This window comes from Anoplopoma fimbria, chromosome 22 (assembly GCF_027596085.1).
Source record: "Anoplopoma fimbria isolate UVic2021 breed Golden Eagle Sablefish chromosome 22, Afim_UVic_2022, whole genome shotgun sequence".
NCBI lineage: Eukaryota > Metazoa > Chordata > Actinopteri > Perciformes > Anoplopomatidae > Anoplopoma > Anoplopoma fimbria.
Genome location: NC_072470.1, coordinates 7,223,990 through 7,241,266, shown reverse-complemented (window position 1 = coordinate 7,241,266; position 17,277 = coordinate 7,223,990). Strand labels below are relative to the sequence as shown.

General features: G+C 37.6%; 2 protein-coding genes across 2 annotated transcripts; both read right to left on the bottom strand.

The window, feature by feature from the left end:
• cnppd1 (cyclin Pas1/PHO80 domain containing 1) lies at positions 1-2,800 on the bottom strand. The gene is made up of 7 exons (XM_054623450.1): positions 2,791-2,800; positions 2,631-2,712; positions 2,420-2,540; positions 2,098-2,226; positions 1,637-1,698; positions 1,352-1,469; positions 1-1,132 (listed from the first exon to the last, which is right to left on the bottom strand). Exons 1-7 carry the CDS (start codon positions 2,798-2,800, stop codon positions 452-454), a joined length of 1,203 nt encoding a protein of 400 aa, XP_054479425.1. The 3' UTR covers positions 1-451.
• Positions 2,801-7,100: 4,300 nt separating this feature from the next.
• Positions 7,101-15,398, bottom strand: abcb6a (ATP-binding cassette, sub-family B (MDR/TAP), member 6a). Its single transcript, XM_054623791.1, has 20 exons — positions 15,111-15,398; positions 14,016-14,539; positions 12,840-12,980; positions 12,506-12,695; positions 12,006-12,098; positions 11,712-11,904; positions 11,470-11,591; positions 11,214-11,323; positions 11,046-11,111; positions 10,804-10,929; positions 10,582-10,658; positions 10,402-10,465; positions 10,225-10,310; positions 10,071-10,128; positions 9,870-9,974; positions 9,356-9,530; positions 9,123-9,235; positions 8,867-8,961; positions 8,693-8,761; positions 7,101-8,590 (listed from the first exon to the last, which is right to left on the bottom strand). Exons 2-20 carry the CDS (start codon positions 14,529-14,531, stop codon positions 8,431-8,433), a joined length of 2,559 nt encoding a protein of 852 aa, XP_054479766.1. The 5' UTR covers positions 14,532-14,539; positions 15,111-15,398; the 3' UTR covers positions 7,101-8,430.
• Between the last annotated feature and the right edge of the window lie 1,879 nt (positions 15,399-17,277).

Genomic DNA, 17,277 nt, shown 5'->3' with positions numbered 1-17,277 from the left:
CACTTTCATCAACTTGCCAAGTAGCAAGCAGCTTTAATATTAAAGCTCTATAACTCAAAACAGGCTCATCACAAAAAGGCCCTACATCACCACCTGACGGGTCTGAACTTTCAAAGAGTAAATGCTGGTAGCAAAACACTTGTGTTGCAGCCAAGAAAACATATCAAACTATCTTTAAATTCCTTGTGATATTCTCTGTGTTTAAAACAAGATGCAGCGCATTGACTATGGCATTTTATTCATGGCAAATTTGTTCTGCAGTGCTGAGCGATAAGTGAATTTCCACCCTCTACCGTGTTGTCCTATTCTCACTCTGTCTGTGCTCCTGTATTCCAGATCTGGAAAAGTAAACAAAACATGACTTTAAGCAGATGATGAGCCATGGCAATAATGCTGGTTTCATTTCCAGAGTCCATTAGTACAGGTTGACAGCAGTGGAGTCTGCCAGTCGCTAGCCGGGCATGAGCAGAGCTTGGGCTTTGTCAACGGGTAACATGGTCTTTGGGTGGCAGGGTCCCAGCTGTATTGGGGGAAACACATCCAGGCGAGAGTTCAGGCGAGAGTTCAGGCGAGAGTTCAGGCGAGAGTTCAGACTTGGCGCCGCCCCTCCAAGGAGGCTGGAGGCCAGCCACGGTGCATGACGTTGGTGGTTATCGTTGGGGCCATGAGCAAAGACTGTTGAGGTGTTTCTAAGCCCGCACTGAAGAGGAGGGAGGGATGCAAGACAGCCAGGACAGAAGAAGGAGACCGGAGACCAGGTTTGGGGTGCTTCCACATCAGAATCAGTTTCAGGATGTATGTGACCCATTGAGGCAAGGAGGGAGCCCCAGAGGCACAATATTGAGGTCTGTGAGGAAGCCGATGGGGGGCTTTCTACGTGGTCCTGGCCGATTCCAAGTGCATCGGTCTGACGGTTCAGACTATTGTTGGAAAGAATGCAACAGGCGATGCGCGGGGCTTCAGAAGGAGCTTCAGCATTCAGGTTGGAGGTCTGAAGGTCCGGGCTAATCTCAGCTGGAGGTGGGAGCAGGGTCTGACCGCTTCTGGAGAGACTGAGCTGGTGCAGCACAGCGCTGGTGGCAATAAGGCCAGCCACACTGGTCAGATACACCAGGCCGAGCATACAGGATACCTGAGAATAAAATAAAATAAAAAACGTTTAACTATTTGATCAAATCAGTTGAAATGGTCACATATTCTACACAAAAAATCCTCTCTCTTTAGATTTGATTGTATTGTTGTCACAATGTTTTTGTGGTCTCAAGTTAAAAATGGAGAAGAAAAAAACTGCTGAAACATTTCAAGCATGCAAATATCCTCTCACTCCATTCAGCTAAAATCTAATTCCTACCTTAGTAAAGTGCTGGTAGATGGCTGTGAGGGCCTGACTCCACGCCGATTGCTCGAGAAGCACACAGAAGTCAGTGTAGGTGAACCAGCCGCGTTTCATCCCCTGCCGCTCTGCAATGCTGGTGATACAGACGCCACGGTCAGAAATATGTATATATTTATTTTTACACAAACTGCTCACAAACTGCCCCCACAGTGCTGATAAAGAACATTCACCATACTTTTTACAACATTTAATCAAAGAAATTACACGTTTATTGTAAGTTTTATACAGCCAACTACCAACCTGGTTTCCAGTTGACTTAGTATATCAAATAAGTCATTTGGCTCTGTGAAGAGGCTCCACTCCTAGAGGAAATAGGACACAATGGTTGGGTCAGAGAACTTGAACCAAACACACATTACATTACATTACATTACAGTCATTTAGCAGACGCTTTTATCCAAAGCGACTTACAATCAGTAGTATATTACATATCATTCACCCATTCACACACTGATGACAGGCTACCATGCAAGGTGCCACCATCAGACTCTAACTAACATTCATGCAACATCCAGTCCACACCGATGGCAAGCCTTCGGGAGCAACTTGGGGTTAAGTGTCTTGCCCAGGGACACATCGACTGCCGAAGCCGGGTATCGAACCACCGACCCTCTGATTGGAGAACTACCTTGCTCTCCACTACGCCACAGCCGCACACATGCAAGCGCAAATCAAATGCAAATGCACACAAAAACACTTACAATGGCATTCAGGAAGTTCATCTCCAGGTTATTGACGGTTTTGACGTCCAACTTGCCAGCTGCTCCCCACTCATCGTTGAAAACCTCTTCTTCCTCTCCTTCGTCATACAGGTACTTGCTGGCAACCATCTAATTCAGAGAGATCAGTGCATTTGTCAATGAAATACATTAAACTTACTTTCTAAATTGAAGGTAAAAAAAACAGTATAGGACCCAACACCTAGGGAACATTCCTATCAAACTCCATTCTGAAATGAGCAGCAACCAAGCCAGAAATACTAGTGACACATTTGGATTGACCTTTTGAACCCAACACACATACCATGGAGATCAGGAAGAGGTCAGAGGAGGAGATCTTTTGGAGGTACTCAGGGTTTCGATGTCGGAGCCTTTCTATGTAAACTAGAGCCAGCATCATGGCACACGGAGAGATGCAAGCCTCCCTGAAGCAAAACAAAAAATAGATTTGTGCTACATTTAGTTCCTAGAAGAATGTAACATATTTACATACACGCATGGTACAAAGTACAAACCTGGAAACATGAGCAGCATACTTCTTCTGGAGCTTGCGTATTGGGCTTGGGGCAGACTTTTGGAATATTTCAACAGCAATATCTGGAATCACAGAAAGCAAAAAGACAAAAGTGTGTCACATACATGTAACATGAAAGTTACATAATGGCACACCTTTACATTGACTCATAGTTGGTCAGGAAAAAAAACCTGCACATCCAGTATTTCTTATGAGGGTGCGTCAGGGAGGAGCTGAGCTCTCTGTACTAACCTAGATTAAAATATCCTATTTACTCACCTGTAACAGGGGAATCATGGTACAGCAGCTTGCCTCAGTGTGATTACAGCCACATTTTTAATGTGAGACATTACAGTCAAAAACATTGTTCTTTAACAACATCATCTTTTTTTGAATTTGGGGTATTTTGTCTTATTTCAGACTAGTGGAAAGAATAATAATAATAATAAAACAATAATAATCTTTATTAGTCCCCATGTGGGAAATTCGACAGTTCTCTGCCCATTTGACCCATGGGGCCCGGAGGGGTAAGTGGGCTGCAAAATGACACTTATGCCAGAAATCAGAGGCTGGCGTTGCAGAAAGTTATGAAGGTTTATTATGAGACATGCTTGTGGTTGCGGGAAACACTTATTAAAAGAGCTTTTTTTTTTTTTTTTTTTAATATTTATAAATGAGGACCTCGCAGCTGACATCCAAAATAAACATTTAGGTGTTTATTTTAAACACCAGCTAGCTTTATTAGCGTCTACTTCCGTAGTTTGTCGACGCTAAATAAACATACCGTGAACTAATTTGCATATTTAAACATAAAACTGAAGAAAACGTTTTCTAATTTAAATAAGCGGGGAAATCCATTTATATTAATTGTAAAATGTTAACTGTATTCCCAGTGTTGTTGAAAAGACTTAACTGAATATTAATTTATAGTTACCCCACCCGTCTGACAAGTATCTATAGAAACAACAATGAAAAAACATTTGTGACAAACACGCCCCAGTATTTCTTATGAGGGTGCGTTTACTCATTACCGCCCCCTGCTGGAGACACGCTGCATTAAAACACCTATTTAACTCATTTAACGCGCAAGACAGGGCATCTAACCGAAAGGTCTAGCGGACCAGGAGTATGAAGGACGGCGTGTTTAAGTTTAAATAACATTTTCAAAAGAAAACTAAATTATATTAAATGGTGATACCACATATATGTACAACAAAGTACCAGTCAATTAGTTTGCAAACACACCTTCTCATTCAATGGTTTTCTTTATTTTTTTCTTTTCTACATTGTGTGGTAGATTAATATTGTATCTTTAATATATATTATAAATGACACTTGGGGCCCGTATATATATATAAATGTATGTCTTCGCAAAACGACATTATAGAAATCATGCTGGCTTTAATATTTATTATGAAGGTTTATTATGAGACATGCTTGGGTTAGAAACACTTATTAAAATAGCTTAATATTTATAAATGTAGGACTTCGCAGCTGACGTAAACACCAGCTAGCTTTATTAGCGTCTACTTTTAGTTTGTCGACGCAATAAATGTATGAACTCTTTATATAATATAAACGTTTTCTCGTTAAATAAATGTCGAAATCCATCTTTAATATAGATATAAACATATGTCCGCTTTAATATTTATATAAACGACTGTTTGGCCTGTTTTATATGACAAGTATCTGGAGCTCTGAAAGCAACACGCCCCTTTAAATTTTTCAGCGTTTACACATTACCGCCCCCCATTGGAGAACGCTGCACCTAACCTGTCATTTAACGCGCCATCAGCTCTACACCGCCACCTAGCGGACCGGAGTATGAAGGACGGCGTGTTTAAGTTTAAATAACATTTTCAAAAAAACTAAATTATATTAAATGGTGATACATATATGTACAGTACCAGTCAAAAGTTTGGACACACCTTATTTTCAATGGTTTTTCTTTTTTTTTTTTTTCTACATTGTAGATTAATATTGTATCTTTAATATATATATATAAATGTATGTCTTCTTGTGTATATAATTAAATGATTTCTTTTAGGAAATATATATATATATATACATACGTTTATATAAGTATTAAAGAACAAATTTATATGTATGTCTTCTTTTATGTCTTCTTTAATATTTATATAAATTGTGGCAAGGCACAGATCTTCTTTTACAAAATAATTTCTATATATCAAGGTTCCTAAGTAGCACAGTGGCCTCCATAATCCTTAAATGGAAGAAGTATGGGATGACCAGAACTCTTCCTAGACCTGCCGTAGCCAAATAAATCGTGGGAGATGTCTTCTTGGTATAGATATATATAAAGTAACTTCTTTTATATATATCATAAATGTAGCTCCAGAGATATATATAGATAAATGTATGTCTCCTTTAATATATATCACTAAACCTACCAGTCTTCTTTATGGCATTTATATAAACGTAAGCTTCTTTCATGCAAGATATATGAAATGTATAGAGTTTTTATAAAATAAATGGAGGACTCCTTTTTTATGATATATATAAAGATTCTTCTTCTGATGAGATAAAGATTGTCTTTTTAATATTTATTATAAGCGGTATGTCTTGGATAAAATAAAGGCACTGTCTTCTTTCATATGCCCAATAAATCCCAACAGTGAAACATTTTATAGCATCATATATGGGGGTGTTTTTATATAGGGATAAATGTATGTAATTGAATAAAGATGAATATATAAAGTATATCCTGGAATAAAATGTCCTCTTCCAGAGTGCTATATCAACTGGGTATGTTCACCTTTTAATAATATAATGATAAGCACACAGCTATATATAAAAAGTAGTGTTCTTCAATATATATATAAATGTATGTCTTTTTAATATATATATAAATGTATGTCTTCTTTTATATAAATATAAATGTATGTCTTCTTTATATATATATAAATGTATGTCCTTTTATATTATATATATATATAAATGTATGTCTTCTTTTATATATATATATATAAATATATGTCTTCTTTCATACAGTACCAGTCAAAAGTTTGGACACACCTTCTCATTCAATGGTTTTTCTTTATTTTTATTTTTTTCTACATTGTAGATTAATATTGTATCTTTAATATATATATATATAAATGTATTTTCTTTTTTAATATATATATAAATTATGTCATTTCTTTAATATATATATAAATGTATGTCTTCTTTAATATTTATATAAAAAAATGAACTTTTTTATTTTATAAATATGCAATATACAATAGTAAAAATTTAAATGTATGTCTTCTTTTATATATATATACTATATATATAAAAATGTATGTCTTCTTTTATATATATATATAAATGTATGTCTTCTTTTATATATATATAAATGTATGTCTTCTTTTTTATATATATATAAATGTATGTCTTCTTTAATATATATATAAACATATGTCTTCTTTAATATTTATATAAACGTATGTCTTCTTTTATATATATATAATATTCTACATTGTAGATTAATATTGAAGACATACAAACTATGAAGGAACACATATGGAATTATGTGGTAAACAAACAAATGCTCAAAAAACCAGAATATGTTTTATATTTTAGATTCTTCAAAGTAGTTGAATGAGAAGGTGTGTCCAAACTTTTGACTGGTACTGTAGTTCTCCCGAATATATTGGCTATTATTGAAACCATTTGATGTTTGTATTCATTCAATCAAACATTCTAGTAGTGGTCTTTGCAGACTTACATCTTTCTAGTTTCTTTCTTCATAATTTTCTTCTTTTCAATTCTTAATTACATTACATTACAGTCATTTAGCAGACGGTTTTATCCAAAGCGACTCACAATAAGTGTATTCAACATAGGTATTCAAGAGAACTACTAGTCACCAGAAGTCATAAGTGCATCTAATTTCTTAAACAAGCATCTAAGAGCATAAACCAGAGCAAAAGTACAGAAACAAACTAATACCAATACAATAATAAATAATAAATAATTACCTTAAGTATTGAATATACCATGCACAAGAAGGCTGACTGGTTTATCTCACTTATAATCAGGTGGCTGTTGGTGGCTGCTTGAAGTTAAACATTTATGCTGATGGTGGTATTGGGCAAGAAAATAATATAAATACAGCATAATATACACATACACACAACTTTTTCTTCTTTTGCCAATAATAAATAATAATCATGGTACAGCAGCTTGCCTCAGTGTGATATGATTACAGCCACATTTTTAATGTGAGACATTACAGTCAAAAACATTGTTCTTTATGCACTGATAAGTTTTTTGAATTTGGGGTATTTTGTCTTATTTCAGACTAGTGGAAAGAAAACATCCAAAGTAAACATTTAGGTGTTTATTTTACTATTTTGTCTATTTGCGTCAGTAGATTTCTCATAAATAAGCAAAAGCAACCCTTAAGATAATAACTAATTTGCATATTTAAACATAGAATTTAAGAAAACTTGTTACACAAAAAAGATTTGTCTAATTGTAAGTAAGCAATTGGGGAAGTTCCATGTTTATATCTATTAGGTAAAATGTTAACTGTATTCACATGTGTCGTATCCCCTTAACTGAATATCTTATAGTAACTTCAGTCTACGAAGAAATATGTTTTTAGAAACAACAATGAAAAATACCTTTGTGAAACAGACACAAAACATAAAATTATTGCAATTACTTATTCAGAAATTGTTTATATAACTGTATATACTATGTATATATATTCCATTAATTGAGAATATTGTTGGGTATTATTGGTTTGATGGTACATCTTTTTCATGGCAGATATTTTGACTTTAAATGCAGCAAAAGCAGATCGAACTGATAAGTTGGCTCCATAACATCCATGTACCAAGTAACAAATGTCTGCTAACGACAGGCAGACATTGATTGTAAAGTTAAAAAAAAATTCACACCAATTCTTACCTTTACTTTTTGTGTATTTCTTAATCCTTTACAACAATTCAGAAGATACAAGGTCAGACAAGCAACACACCCCGCTTTACCTTAGGGGTCAAAGTTATAAAGACACTTACAATATAAAAAAAAGGTATTTTCATAACTTAATTTTATAATTTAAATAACAGCAGATCTCTGAGAACGACTACCAACAACTTCAAAAATAAAACACAGCTGAATAAAATCCCTGACATTTTGTATACCAAAGAATCCATTGTCTTTCATATGAAATGATGTAGTGGACGACAGAGACATAAACCCCCCAATCCAACAAGATGCAGTGTTTATGCTTCGATTAGAGTCTTTTTTATTCTCTTACTTTTAGCAAGTCTCCCTTTTGTACCTTTAAATAATGTATGTCAGGTCATAGATTATGTAGTTTATTCTTGTTTTGTTTTAAGTGGACGGCACAAAATAACGAATGTCGTCATTGAATATGAAAAATAAAAAGGTAGCAATAAAAATGTGGCAGGAGTGGTTTAAAAATAATAATATCCTCAAAACAAATTAAAAAAATTTAACACTCATGGTGTCACCCGGACAAATGCATGGGACAACATACACTTATTTTCATTATTTAGCTCCAGAATGAAGGTTTGAACTAAAAAAAAAACAAAGTACCAATGTCTTTTTTTATGATGTGGTAATAATTTGACCATATTGGCCATAATTACAACAAATACCTATAAAAATGAATGTCTATTGGTACATTTGGACTCGACCACATTGTTTGTGCCTCCCTAGTTTGGTTAAGGCACCTTCCCTATTCTCGATGACCTGGCGTCGTACATTCAGTTTCAGTAAAAAAAGTAGAGTTCTCTTTTAAAAGAAAAAACAAATAAATACATTCAGTGGCCGTGGTGGCCTGAGGAGGTTGATGGCGGCTGCAGTTTCTCAGACTTGTGATCTTTGGCTTCCGTGTCTGACGAGGAATCGGAGTCCTGGGCCTGCTGTTGCCTCATCCACATGTCCGAATACAGGCCTCCCTTGGCGAGCAGTTCCTCGTGTCTTGGATGGAGAGAGAGAGAGAGAGAGAGAGAGAGAGTCACTTGGAGCTCAGTGAAAGAGGGGAGCGTCAGTACGACGTTCAGAACAACAGGTCACACTTACCCTCCTCGCTCAGCGATACGGCCGTCACTGATCACCAGAATCTGGTCAGCTCCGATTATGGTGGACAACCTTGTTACGTAGAGAAAATAGAGATAGATTTACACAACTCTTTAGATTAAAGTACTGAAACTGAAACAGAAATAATAAAAGCTTTCAGGAAAATGCATCTCTCACCTGTGAGCTACAACAACTGTTGTACGGTTGATACAGACTTTAGCCAGTGAGGCCTGGATGTTGCGTTCTGTCTGCGTGTCTAGTGCAGATGTGGCCTGCAGAGAGACATTATTTGTTACCACTGCAAATAACAGCAACAACTCAGCCATTTAAAGTGGAGTGACAGTGGAACAAGTAAGGGGAAAATTGTTTCCAAAGCTTCAATCCTAAAATTCAATGTCGATCATTTAACAACCGCTCCTTTTTATAATCTCACCTCATCCAGCAGGATGATCTGTGGTGCTTTGAGGATAGTTCTGGCGATAGCCACCCTTTGCTTTTCCCCTCCGCTCAGCTTCAGACCTCTTTCACCCACCTGGGTATCGTAACCTGCCGGATAAAAATAAATAGTTAAGTCATAAAAAAAAAAACACACTACTGGGGGTTTCATATCCCTCACATTACATTGAACGTCTACACTTGATGCTGGAGGGTTGCTCTCTAGCTCACCTTCGGGGAAGGTCATGATTTTATCATGTATATCAGCAGCCAAAGCGGCCTCCTCCACTTCCTGATCACTGGCAGAGATGCGGCCGTAGCGGACGTTATCCCGGATGGTGTCGTTGAAAAGCACGGTGTCCTGGGGAACCACGCCGATGTGAGCGCGCAGAGATCTCTGCTTCACCTGAGGAAAGAAAACGAAGACAAAGTGATGACACACACACAGTCCCATAAAGCTATATTAAAGACATTGTAATTTGATTTGTTGTTCTTGAGATAAATTAAAGCACAAGGGGCTAATTTATACTTATAGTAGTTAGAGGACTTCATCTGCGCATGAAAGGTACACATGTATAAACAATTGAATTGAATGATAGCATCACAGAGGCATTGGTTGAGCTTGGGTTGTATCCATGTTGTTGTGTCCCCCTCTAGTATTTACACACTTTTTTAATATGTGGCTTTGCTGTGCTTTTATTACTCTATGTTCAAATATGCCGTCGTTCTGTTGCCGAACATTCACCTTTGATATATCCTGCCCGTCGATGCTGATGGAGCCTCCGTGAACGTCATAGAAACGGAAGAGGAGTCGCATGATGGTGCTCTTCCCAGAGCCTGATGGTCCCACCTGGTGAGATGAGGAGGAAATTATAAATTTACAGTCCTAACAGAACGTGGGTACTTTTACTGTATTGGTGATTCGAAAATTGAAGATGTTTCTTACCAGGGCACATGTCTGTCCTGGAAGTACGGTGAAGGAAACGTCCTTGAGAATCTCCTTGCTGGAAAACAGTGAGGAAATGTGAGATCTGAGTCTTGTAAAATAAAACAAACAACATTTATTTCAAACCAGGCTATCAAATCACATGTGAACCAACCCATTTACGTAGCTGAAGTACACGTTCTCAAACTCCACTTTTCCCTGTTTGTACTGAAGACTCCCTGCATTTACTTCATCTTTAACCTGCACGAAGGAACGAATAAAGAACATATTATAAGTTGATCATAATGCAGAGCCTAAAGTGAAAACGCAGAACAATCAGCTTCAAAAGTACCTCTTCGTCTTCTTCGAAAAGTTTGAACATGCTTTCCATGTCGATGAAAGAATTCTGGATCATTCTGCAGTAAAGAAAATAGAGATGACAGTTTATAAGAGTGAACCAGAAGTAAGGACTGTTAAAGCAGATGGAGCTTTACTGTAATAGAGTCAATCACAATGCATGATTTCTTCTTACCTGTAGTAGGTTCCAAACCAGTTGAGGGGGGTGTACAATTGGATGATGTAGGTACCAAAAAGAACAAAATCTCCAACCTGAGATAAGAGACATTTTTGATGAGTAAAACTTTTAAAATAAATTTTATCGAGACATCATCTGAGATGCGTTCGGTTCACCAGGGGCGTCCTAAAACGTCACTTTCAGTGTCATCATAAAGTATCATGGCGACGTGGTCAGTACCTGGAACTTCCCTTCAGTCACAAAGTAGGCACAGAGCATGGAGCCGGCCAGCAGGCCCCCTCCGATGATGAGGTTCTGCGTTTGGTTGAGGAAGGCCAGGGACGCCTGGGTCTTCCACTCCGACACCTAAAATCAGGAGGAGGAAAGATCCATCAGATGCATGTATGTATGTTCTGGTTAAATATTTGAATAATGGATACATTTTATGGGCTACTGATTTGTATGTCCAGCTTGAGACTTGCCTGATATTTTAGGATGGCGTCCTCGAAACGCCCGACCTCATAGTTCTCTGCATTGTAGTATTTCACCTTTTGAACAGAATAAAAAAAACACAAGTAGAACCAAGTTTGACATCTTGGAATAATTTAAACTTCTCTATGAGCCAAAGGACGGCAGAATGTGCGACGTACCGTCTCAAAGTTCAACAAGGAGTCCACGGCCTTGGACTTGGCGGCGTTGTCCTGCAGATTCATGTCTCGTCTGTACTTGGTTCTCCATTCGGTGATGATGATTGTCAGAGCTGGGGGAAATATTATCAGGAAATCAGAAATCTTTCAAGGAACTTTTGACCTGGTGATATGTTCAACTAAACTCATCACCTTCTTAAATATTGTAATTAAAGGATATGGATTTTTGGATTGCTACATTTCAACATGCACTACTTACTGAGGTACAGGGCCATGCAGACGAAGACGATGAGGCCGAACCAGGCGTTGAAATAGGTGATGAAGTAGATGATGGAGATGACAATATCCGCCATGGTTGGGATGATGCTGAACACTATGTAGCTGTGGAAAAACAAAAAGGGACAGTTAAGTTTATTATCACTTCAAATCCAAATCCAAGGCTCCAATGTCAGGAAAAATATGGATCCGGAGGAAAACCCTGTCCATCCAAAGCCGTCTTACCTGAGCAGGCTGTTGATGGAGGAGGTGCCGCGGTCGATGCTTCTCAGCACATCGCCGGTTTTGCGGCCCAGGTGCCAGCGCAGGGAGAGCGAGTGCAGGTGGCTGAACAGACGCACTTGAACCACGCGGTTGGTGTACTGCTGCACCCGGATCCACAGGAAAGAGCGCAGGTTACTGACAAAACCCGACGCACCTGGGACGAGGAGAAGATGGCGATGGAAGTGTCAGATGACCATTGAAACGTCATGTGAAATGTGATTTAAAATCATCATCATTTGTCTGTCTTGGTCCTACCTGCACCTCCGCCCTGCATGAACTTGAGCAGGACATAAATGCACACTGTAGTAGCCAGAGTGGGCCAGCTGCTGCCATCAGTCAGTTCATTCACTGAGAGAGGGACAAGAGAAAAGTAGATGAGAAAAATGGTATTTGGCTTCAAGATAATGTCGATAAATGAGACAATAAATGGTACATTTGGAGGCTGTCCTCTGACAACAGGGTATGTTGTATTCCCCTATCTGGCCCTCTGGAGGCACTAAGCTATCAGGAGAAGGATGTTTCAATTTTATCACATCCTTAGGAACAGTCCCTGTTCAATTCGATGAGTCTGTCTTCAGCCACAGGGTGCATATTGAACATTATTTTGTCATGTTTTTAAATGGCTGGTGAATAAATGAAAAACAATATTAGTTTTGTACTGAGCTTGTAGAAATGGACCATTTAACTCTAGAAGCAGCTCTGAAATAAACAAACATTTGAGTCTGCGGGGTAATGTAAAACGATATGCTCCTCACCGATATTCTTGTAGTAAATGGGCACAAAGACGTTGATCGCTCTCTCGATTCCCAGCAGCGCCAAACAGAAGATGACGAGCATCTGGAGGAAGATATTTCCCCGGGGCCACATGTAGGGAATAAGCACGCGGACTTTCTTCCTGAAACCCTGCCAGGTGGACTGGTTCTCTTCTGTTCCACCCAAAAGGCTCTGAGATAATTGAGAAATATATTAGATACATAACACAGCATTAAACGGTGTATAACAGCGGCAATGACGTCATGTGTGAGTTGGGAAATTTCTAAATATTGTTGCAGAGTAGGAGTGTCCCGGGGAAAACTGCAAGTCGCTCACCCGTCCACTGCTCTCTACGTCCCGCTCGTCTTCGTTTATCAGTAGAATGTACGGTCTCCGTGGCAACCCCGGAGCTCTGAGACCGATGAAGAAGAGCAGCCCAGTGCCAATGTAACGCATCAGCCACAGAGCGAACTGCACCTGTGGGGATCATTGGCAATTAAAAACAGATCAATATGGATAACAGTTAATCAGCATTTATGCTCATAATGCAGCTTTTTATGATGAAAAATGATTAAACTGATGAATGAATTCGATGTGTCATTTAAAATACAATGACCAAGCCTCTGAGTATTATACATTAATATATTATCATATAAGTTATTATTATAAATGATGTACAATATTTATTCTAGAGCCTTTAAAACATTTTTTATGAGGTATCAAATTGAGTAAAGAACAAAAAAACTGTTTGAGGAGAAGTATTGGATATTACAAAACATGTTTTCAAATTCAGGACAGATAAAATAATACAAAGAACACAAATGTCAAGTCATGCTTACAATTATATAAACAGGAGGTTAAGGAACTGACTCAGTGTGGGAGGGGCAACACTGTGTCGTACGATTTGATTGGTTAACTGTGCCGCTTCTGGGATCTGACAGTCAGATTAGCAGTGACTCATCAAAAAAAGGGCTCGAGTGTTGCCCTCACTGACACTCGTGGTAAAGATGATTTGCATGCCAGCCAGCCTGCCTCCCTTCGTTGGCTGAGTGAATACTTTTGTGGACTCGAAACAAGACAGGCTGCACTGCTTTGTGCCAAGTCACAGCAAAGATAGAAGTGTCTCAAAAAGACGCACTTGTCTTTATTCTTTAAGAAGAAACTGACCTTTGGCCTATTAGCCTGTTTAAGCACACATCGCCCACGTTATAAAACATTAACAGAAATGATAGAGTTGTAACCTTCAGCGGAATAAGAGCCTCAATATCAAAGCGTTAGTGGTTCAAGATTAAATAAACATTTACCTAAATAGATAGGAATGGAGATAAATTACATAAAGGAGATCCACACTGGTGCAGAGGACAGCAGTAAAGGAATGCGTACGATCTGGATGTGGAATGCAGATTGCAATATTTTGATAAAGTCCAGTCTGAATATTGTATAAAAATAGAGCCTCTACCAAGCACTCTTGAGTGTGTGTTTTTTCTAATGTGACCTTTGATTTCCCCTCACCTGTTGTTGATTGTTCTCCAGGCTCCACCACCAGTGTGGACTGTACCAGGAGACGAAGGCCAGGTTCTCCGCTGAGAAAGCCGTGGCCCAGAACAGCAGCAGGGCCACGCTGTGGCCCCTCGTCCGGTCCATCAGCAGGGCCCTACGTCTCTCCACCCTGAGCAGGGCTATGGCCCAAGCCCAGCCCAGCAGAGAGAAGCAGCCGTACAACACCACGTATCCTGGGAGCTCTCCTCCGCTGGCAGCCCGCCACACCGTCCCACCCAGGAACTGGACGAGCAGGAGGACGGAGACAACCAGCTGGAGCCCGTAGAGGCGGGAGCGAGGGATGAACTTGGGTTCCATGGATGTGCCATACTTCTGGTAGAATATGCAGTGGATGGTGCCGAGGAAGAAGGCGATGGTGAGCAGGATGGAGGGGACCAGCGTGAAGTAGAAGCAGGGGGAGATGCCTTCATCCACCCAGGTGCGGGAGATGGAGGAATTGGCTTCACAGTAACCTCGCATAAACACCATGGCTGAGGCTGGGGGGGAGACAGGAAGTGTGTAATTGGAGATGCAGCACAACCAAAGATAAAATGTATTGTATTCGTATTAGTTTGTTGCACTTATTGTATTGGTATTAGTTTGTTTCTGCACTGTACTTTTGCTCTGGTTTATGCTTTTAGATGATTGTTTAAGAAAGGAGATGCACTTATGACTTCTGGTGACTAGTAGTTCTCTTGAATACCTATGCTGAATACACTGTAATGTAATGTAATGACTGTAAATGACTGTAATGTAATGTAATGTAAAAATGCATTATTATATGTCACATTAAACATCCAGAGCACTGCACATCTTTAAATGAAACACATTGAATTACAACAAAATGTAATGTTAATGCTGTTAGGTTGTTTAACAATGGGACAAAGTAGTGCCCAGTCACTGTAACTCTGCCATATTAGGCTGGGGACAGTTTTAGTCGCTGAGTCATGGTTCACATTTTCACCGGTGCAAGCTGCTGGTTATAAACACACACAAGAAAAACACACACACACACACACACACACACATACACACACATTTCTCATACACATTTAGATGTAAACTTACCGTATTTTCAATGCAGTTTTCTGTCAGCTTCAGTCGTAAACACTCCACTGCCACTAACAGAGGTTACTCCAAATCAAGTATTAAGCTGTGAGTTGTCTCAGCTGTAAGATATATAAATACACACATATAAGTGATGCATAACCAGGAGTGTGTCATATCTACCGTCCACTGTGTATGCTCATGCTGTTATGGATGTTGTCCTTGTTGCATGTTAAACAACTCCCATCCGTGACTCGGCAATCGACGCTTTACGCAACATTGTTTGACTGCATGGCCTGTGGGTGCGCACGGCCCGACCACAGACATATAACAGGCCGTCAGCGCCCCCTGGAGGATAGACACGGAACTGATGCATGGAGACAGGAAGTGTGCAACACGGACCCCAAAAAAGAGGGCACACTAATATTTGTTCAGTTTAGTTTATTTGTGACATAATTGAAACATGACAAATAACATTGATAAATTATGTTATAGTGCAGGAAGAGGCAGAAAGCCCACTGGGCTTATTTGTAGCCTGTCAAAAGTTTGGACACACCTTCTCATTCAATGTTTTTTCTTTTTTTTTTTTTTTTTTCTACATTGTAGATTAATATTGAAGACATACAAACTATGAAGGAACACATATGGAATTGTGTGGTAAACAAACAAATGCTCAACAAACCAGAATATGTTTTATATTTTAGATTCTTCAAAGTAGTTGAATGAGAAGGTGTGTCCAAACTTTTGACTGGTACTATATATAAATGTATGTCTTCTTTTATATAAATGTATGTCTTCTTTTGTATATATATATATATATATATATATATATATATATATATATAAATGTATGTCTTCTTTTTTTTATATATATATAAATGTATGTCTTCTTTTTTATATATATATAAATGTATGTCTTCTTTTATATATATATAAATGTATGTCTTCTTTTATATATATATAAATGTATGTCTTCTTTTATATATATATAAATGTATGTCTTCTTTTATATATATATAAATGTATGTCTTCTTTTATACAGTACCAGTCAAAAGTTTGGACACACCTTCTCATTCAATGTTTTTTCTTTATTTAAAAAAAAAAATTCTACATTGTAGATTAATATTGAAGGCATCCAAACTATGAAGGAACACATATGGAATTATGTGGTAAACAAACAAATGCTCAACAAACCAGAATATGTTTTATATTTTAGACTCTTCAAAGTAGTTGAATGAGAAGGTGTGTCCAAACTTTTTACTGGTACTGTATATAAATGTATGTCTTCTTTTATATATATATAAATGTATGTCTTCTTTTGTATATATATATAAATGTATGTCTTCTTTTATAAATATATAAATGTATGTCTTCTTTTATATATATATAAATGTATGTCTTCTTTTATATATATATAAATGTATGTCTTCTTTTTTATATATATATATAAATGTATGTCTTCTTTTCTTATATATATATATAAATGTATGTCTTCTTTTATATATATATAAATGTATGTCTTTTTTTTATATATATAAATGTATGTCTTCTTTTATATATATATAAATGTATGTCTTCTTTTATACAGTACCAGTCAAAAGTTTGGACACACCTTCTCATTCAATGGTTTTTCTTTATTTTTATTTTTTTCTACATTGTAGATTAATATTGAAGACATCCAAACTATGAAGGAACACATATGGAGTTATGTGGTAAACAAACAAATGCTCAACAAACCAGAATATGTTTTATATTTTAGATTCTTCAAAGCAGTTGAATGAGAAGGTGTGTCCAAACTTTTGACTGGTACTGTATATAATATTAAAAAAATCACAATACTATAACGAATACAAAAAGAAAATACATATGGTATGAAATATTGTTGAAAAAGCATTTTTACAAGATATGATTTATAATAATAATACATTATAAACAACAAGAAAACAAAGAAAAAGAGTCAAGATGTGAATGAGCATGAGTGTGTGCATTTATGTGCGTGTGAGAATAAGTCGGGTTTGATTTTGATTAAGGGGATTTGGGTTTGTACCCCTGCATTTACTCCTACTGGATAGTTTAATCAATAACATGGTAGAAGAATAAAGATATTTTAGGTAAAAAGTTATGCATTCATAATTTAAAGCAGGTAAAAGTACAGAACTAGGTTAGTGCCAGCAAACGTATGTAAAGT

What these genes read in the sequence shown, in the direction of transcription:
- cnppd1 (XM_054623450.1), bottom strand. An exon ending in TGAACTTCCTGAATGCCATT is followed by an intron (nt 1,699 to 2,097) that starts GTAAGTGTTTTT and finishes TATTTCCTCTAG; the next exon opens with GAGTGGAGCCTCTTCACAGA. An exon ending in TCTACCAGCACTTTACTAAG is followed by an intron (nt 1,133 to 1,351) that starts GTAGGAATTAGA and finishes TTTTATTCTCAG; the next exon opens with GTATCCTGTATGCTCGGCCT.
- abcb6a (XM_054623791.1), bottom strand. Translation starts at nt 14,531, where the DNA reads ATGGTGTTTATGCGAGGTTACTGTGAAGCCAATTCCTCCATCTCCCGC. An exon ending in TACTTCAGCTACGTAAATGG is followed by an intron (nt 10,129 to 10,224) that starts GTTGGTTCACAT and finishes ACTGTTTTCCAG; the next exon opens with CAAGGAGATTCTCAAGGACG. An exon ending in CGTATCGCTGAGCGAGGAGG is followed by an intron (nt 8,591 to 8,692) that starts GTAAGTGTGACC and finishes TCTCCATCCAAG; the next exon opens with ACACGAGGAACTGCTCGCCA.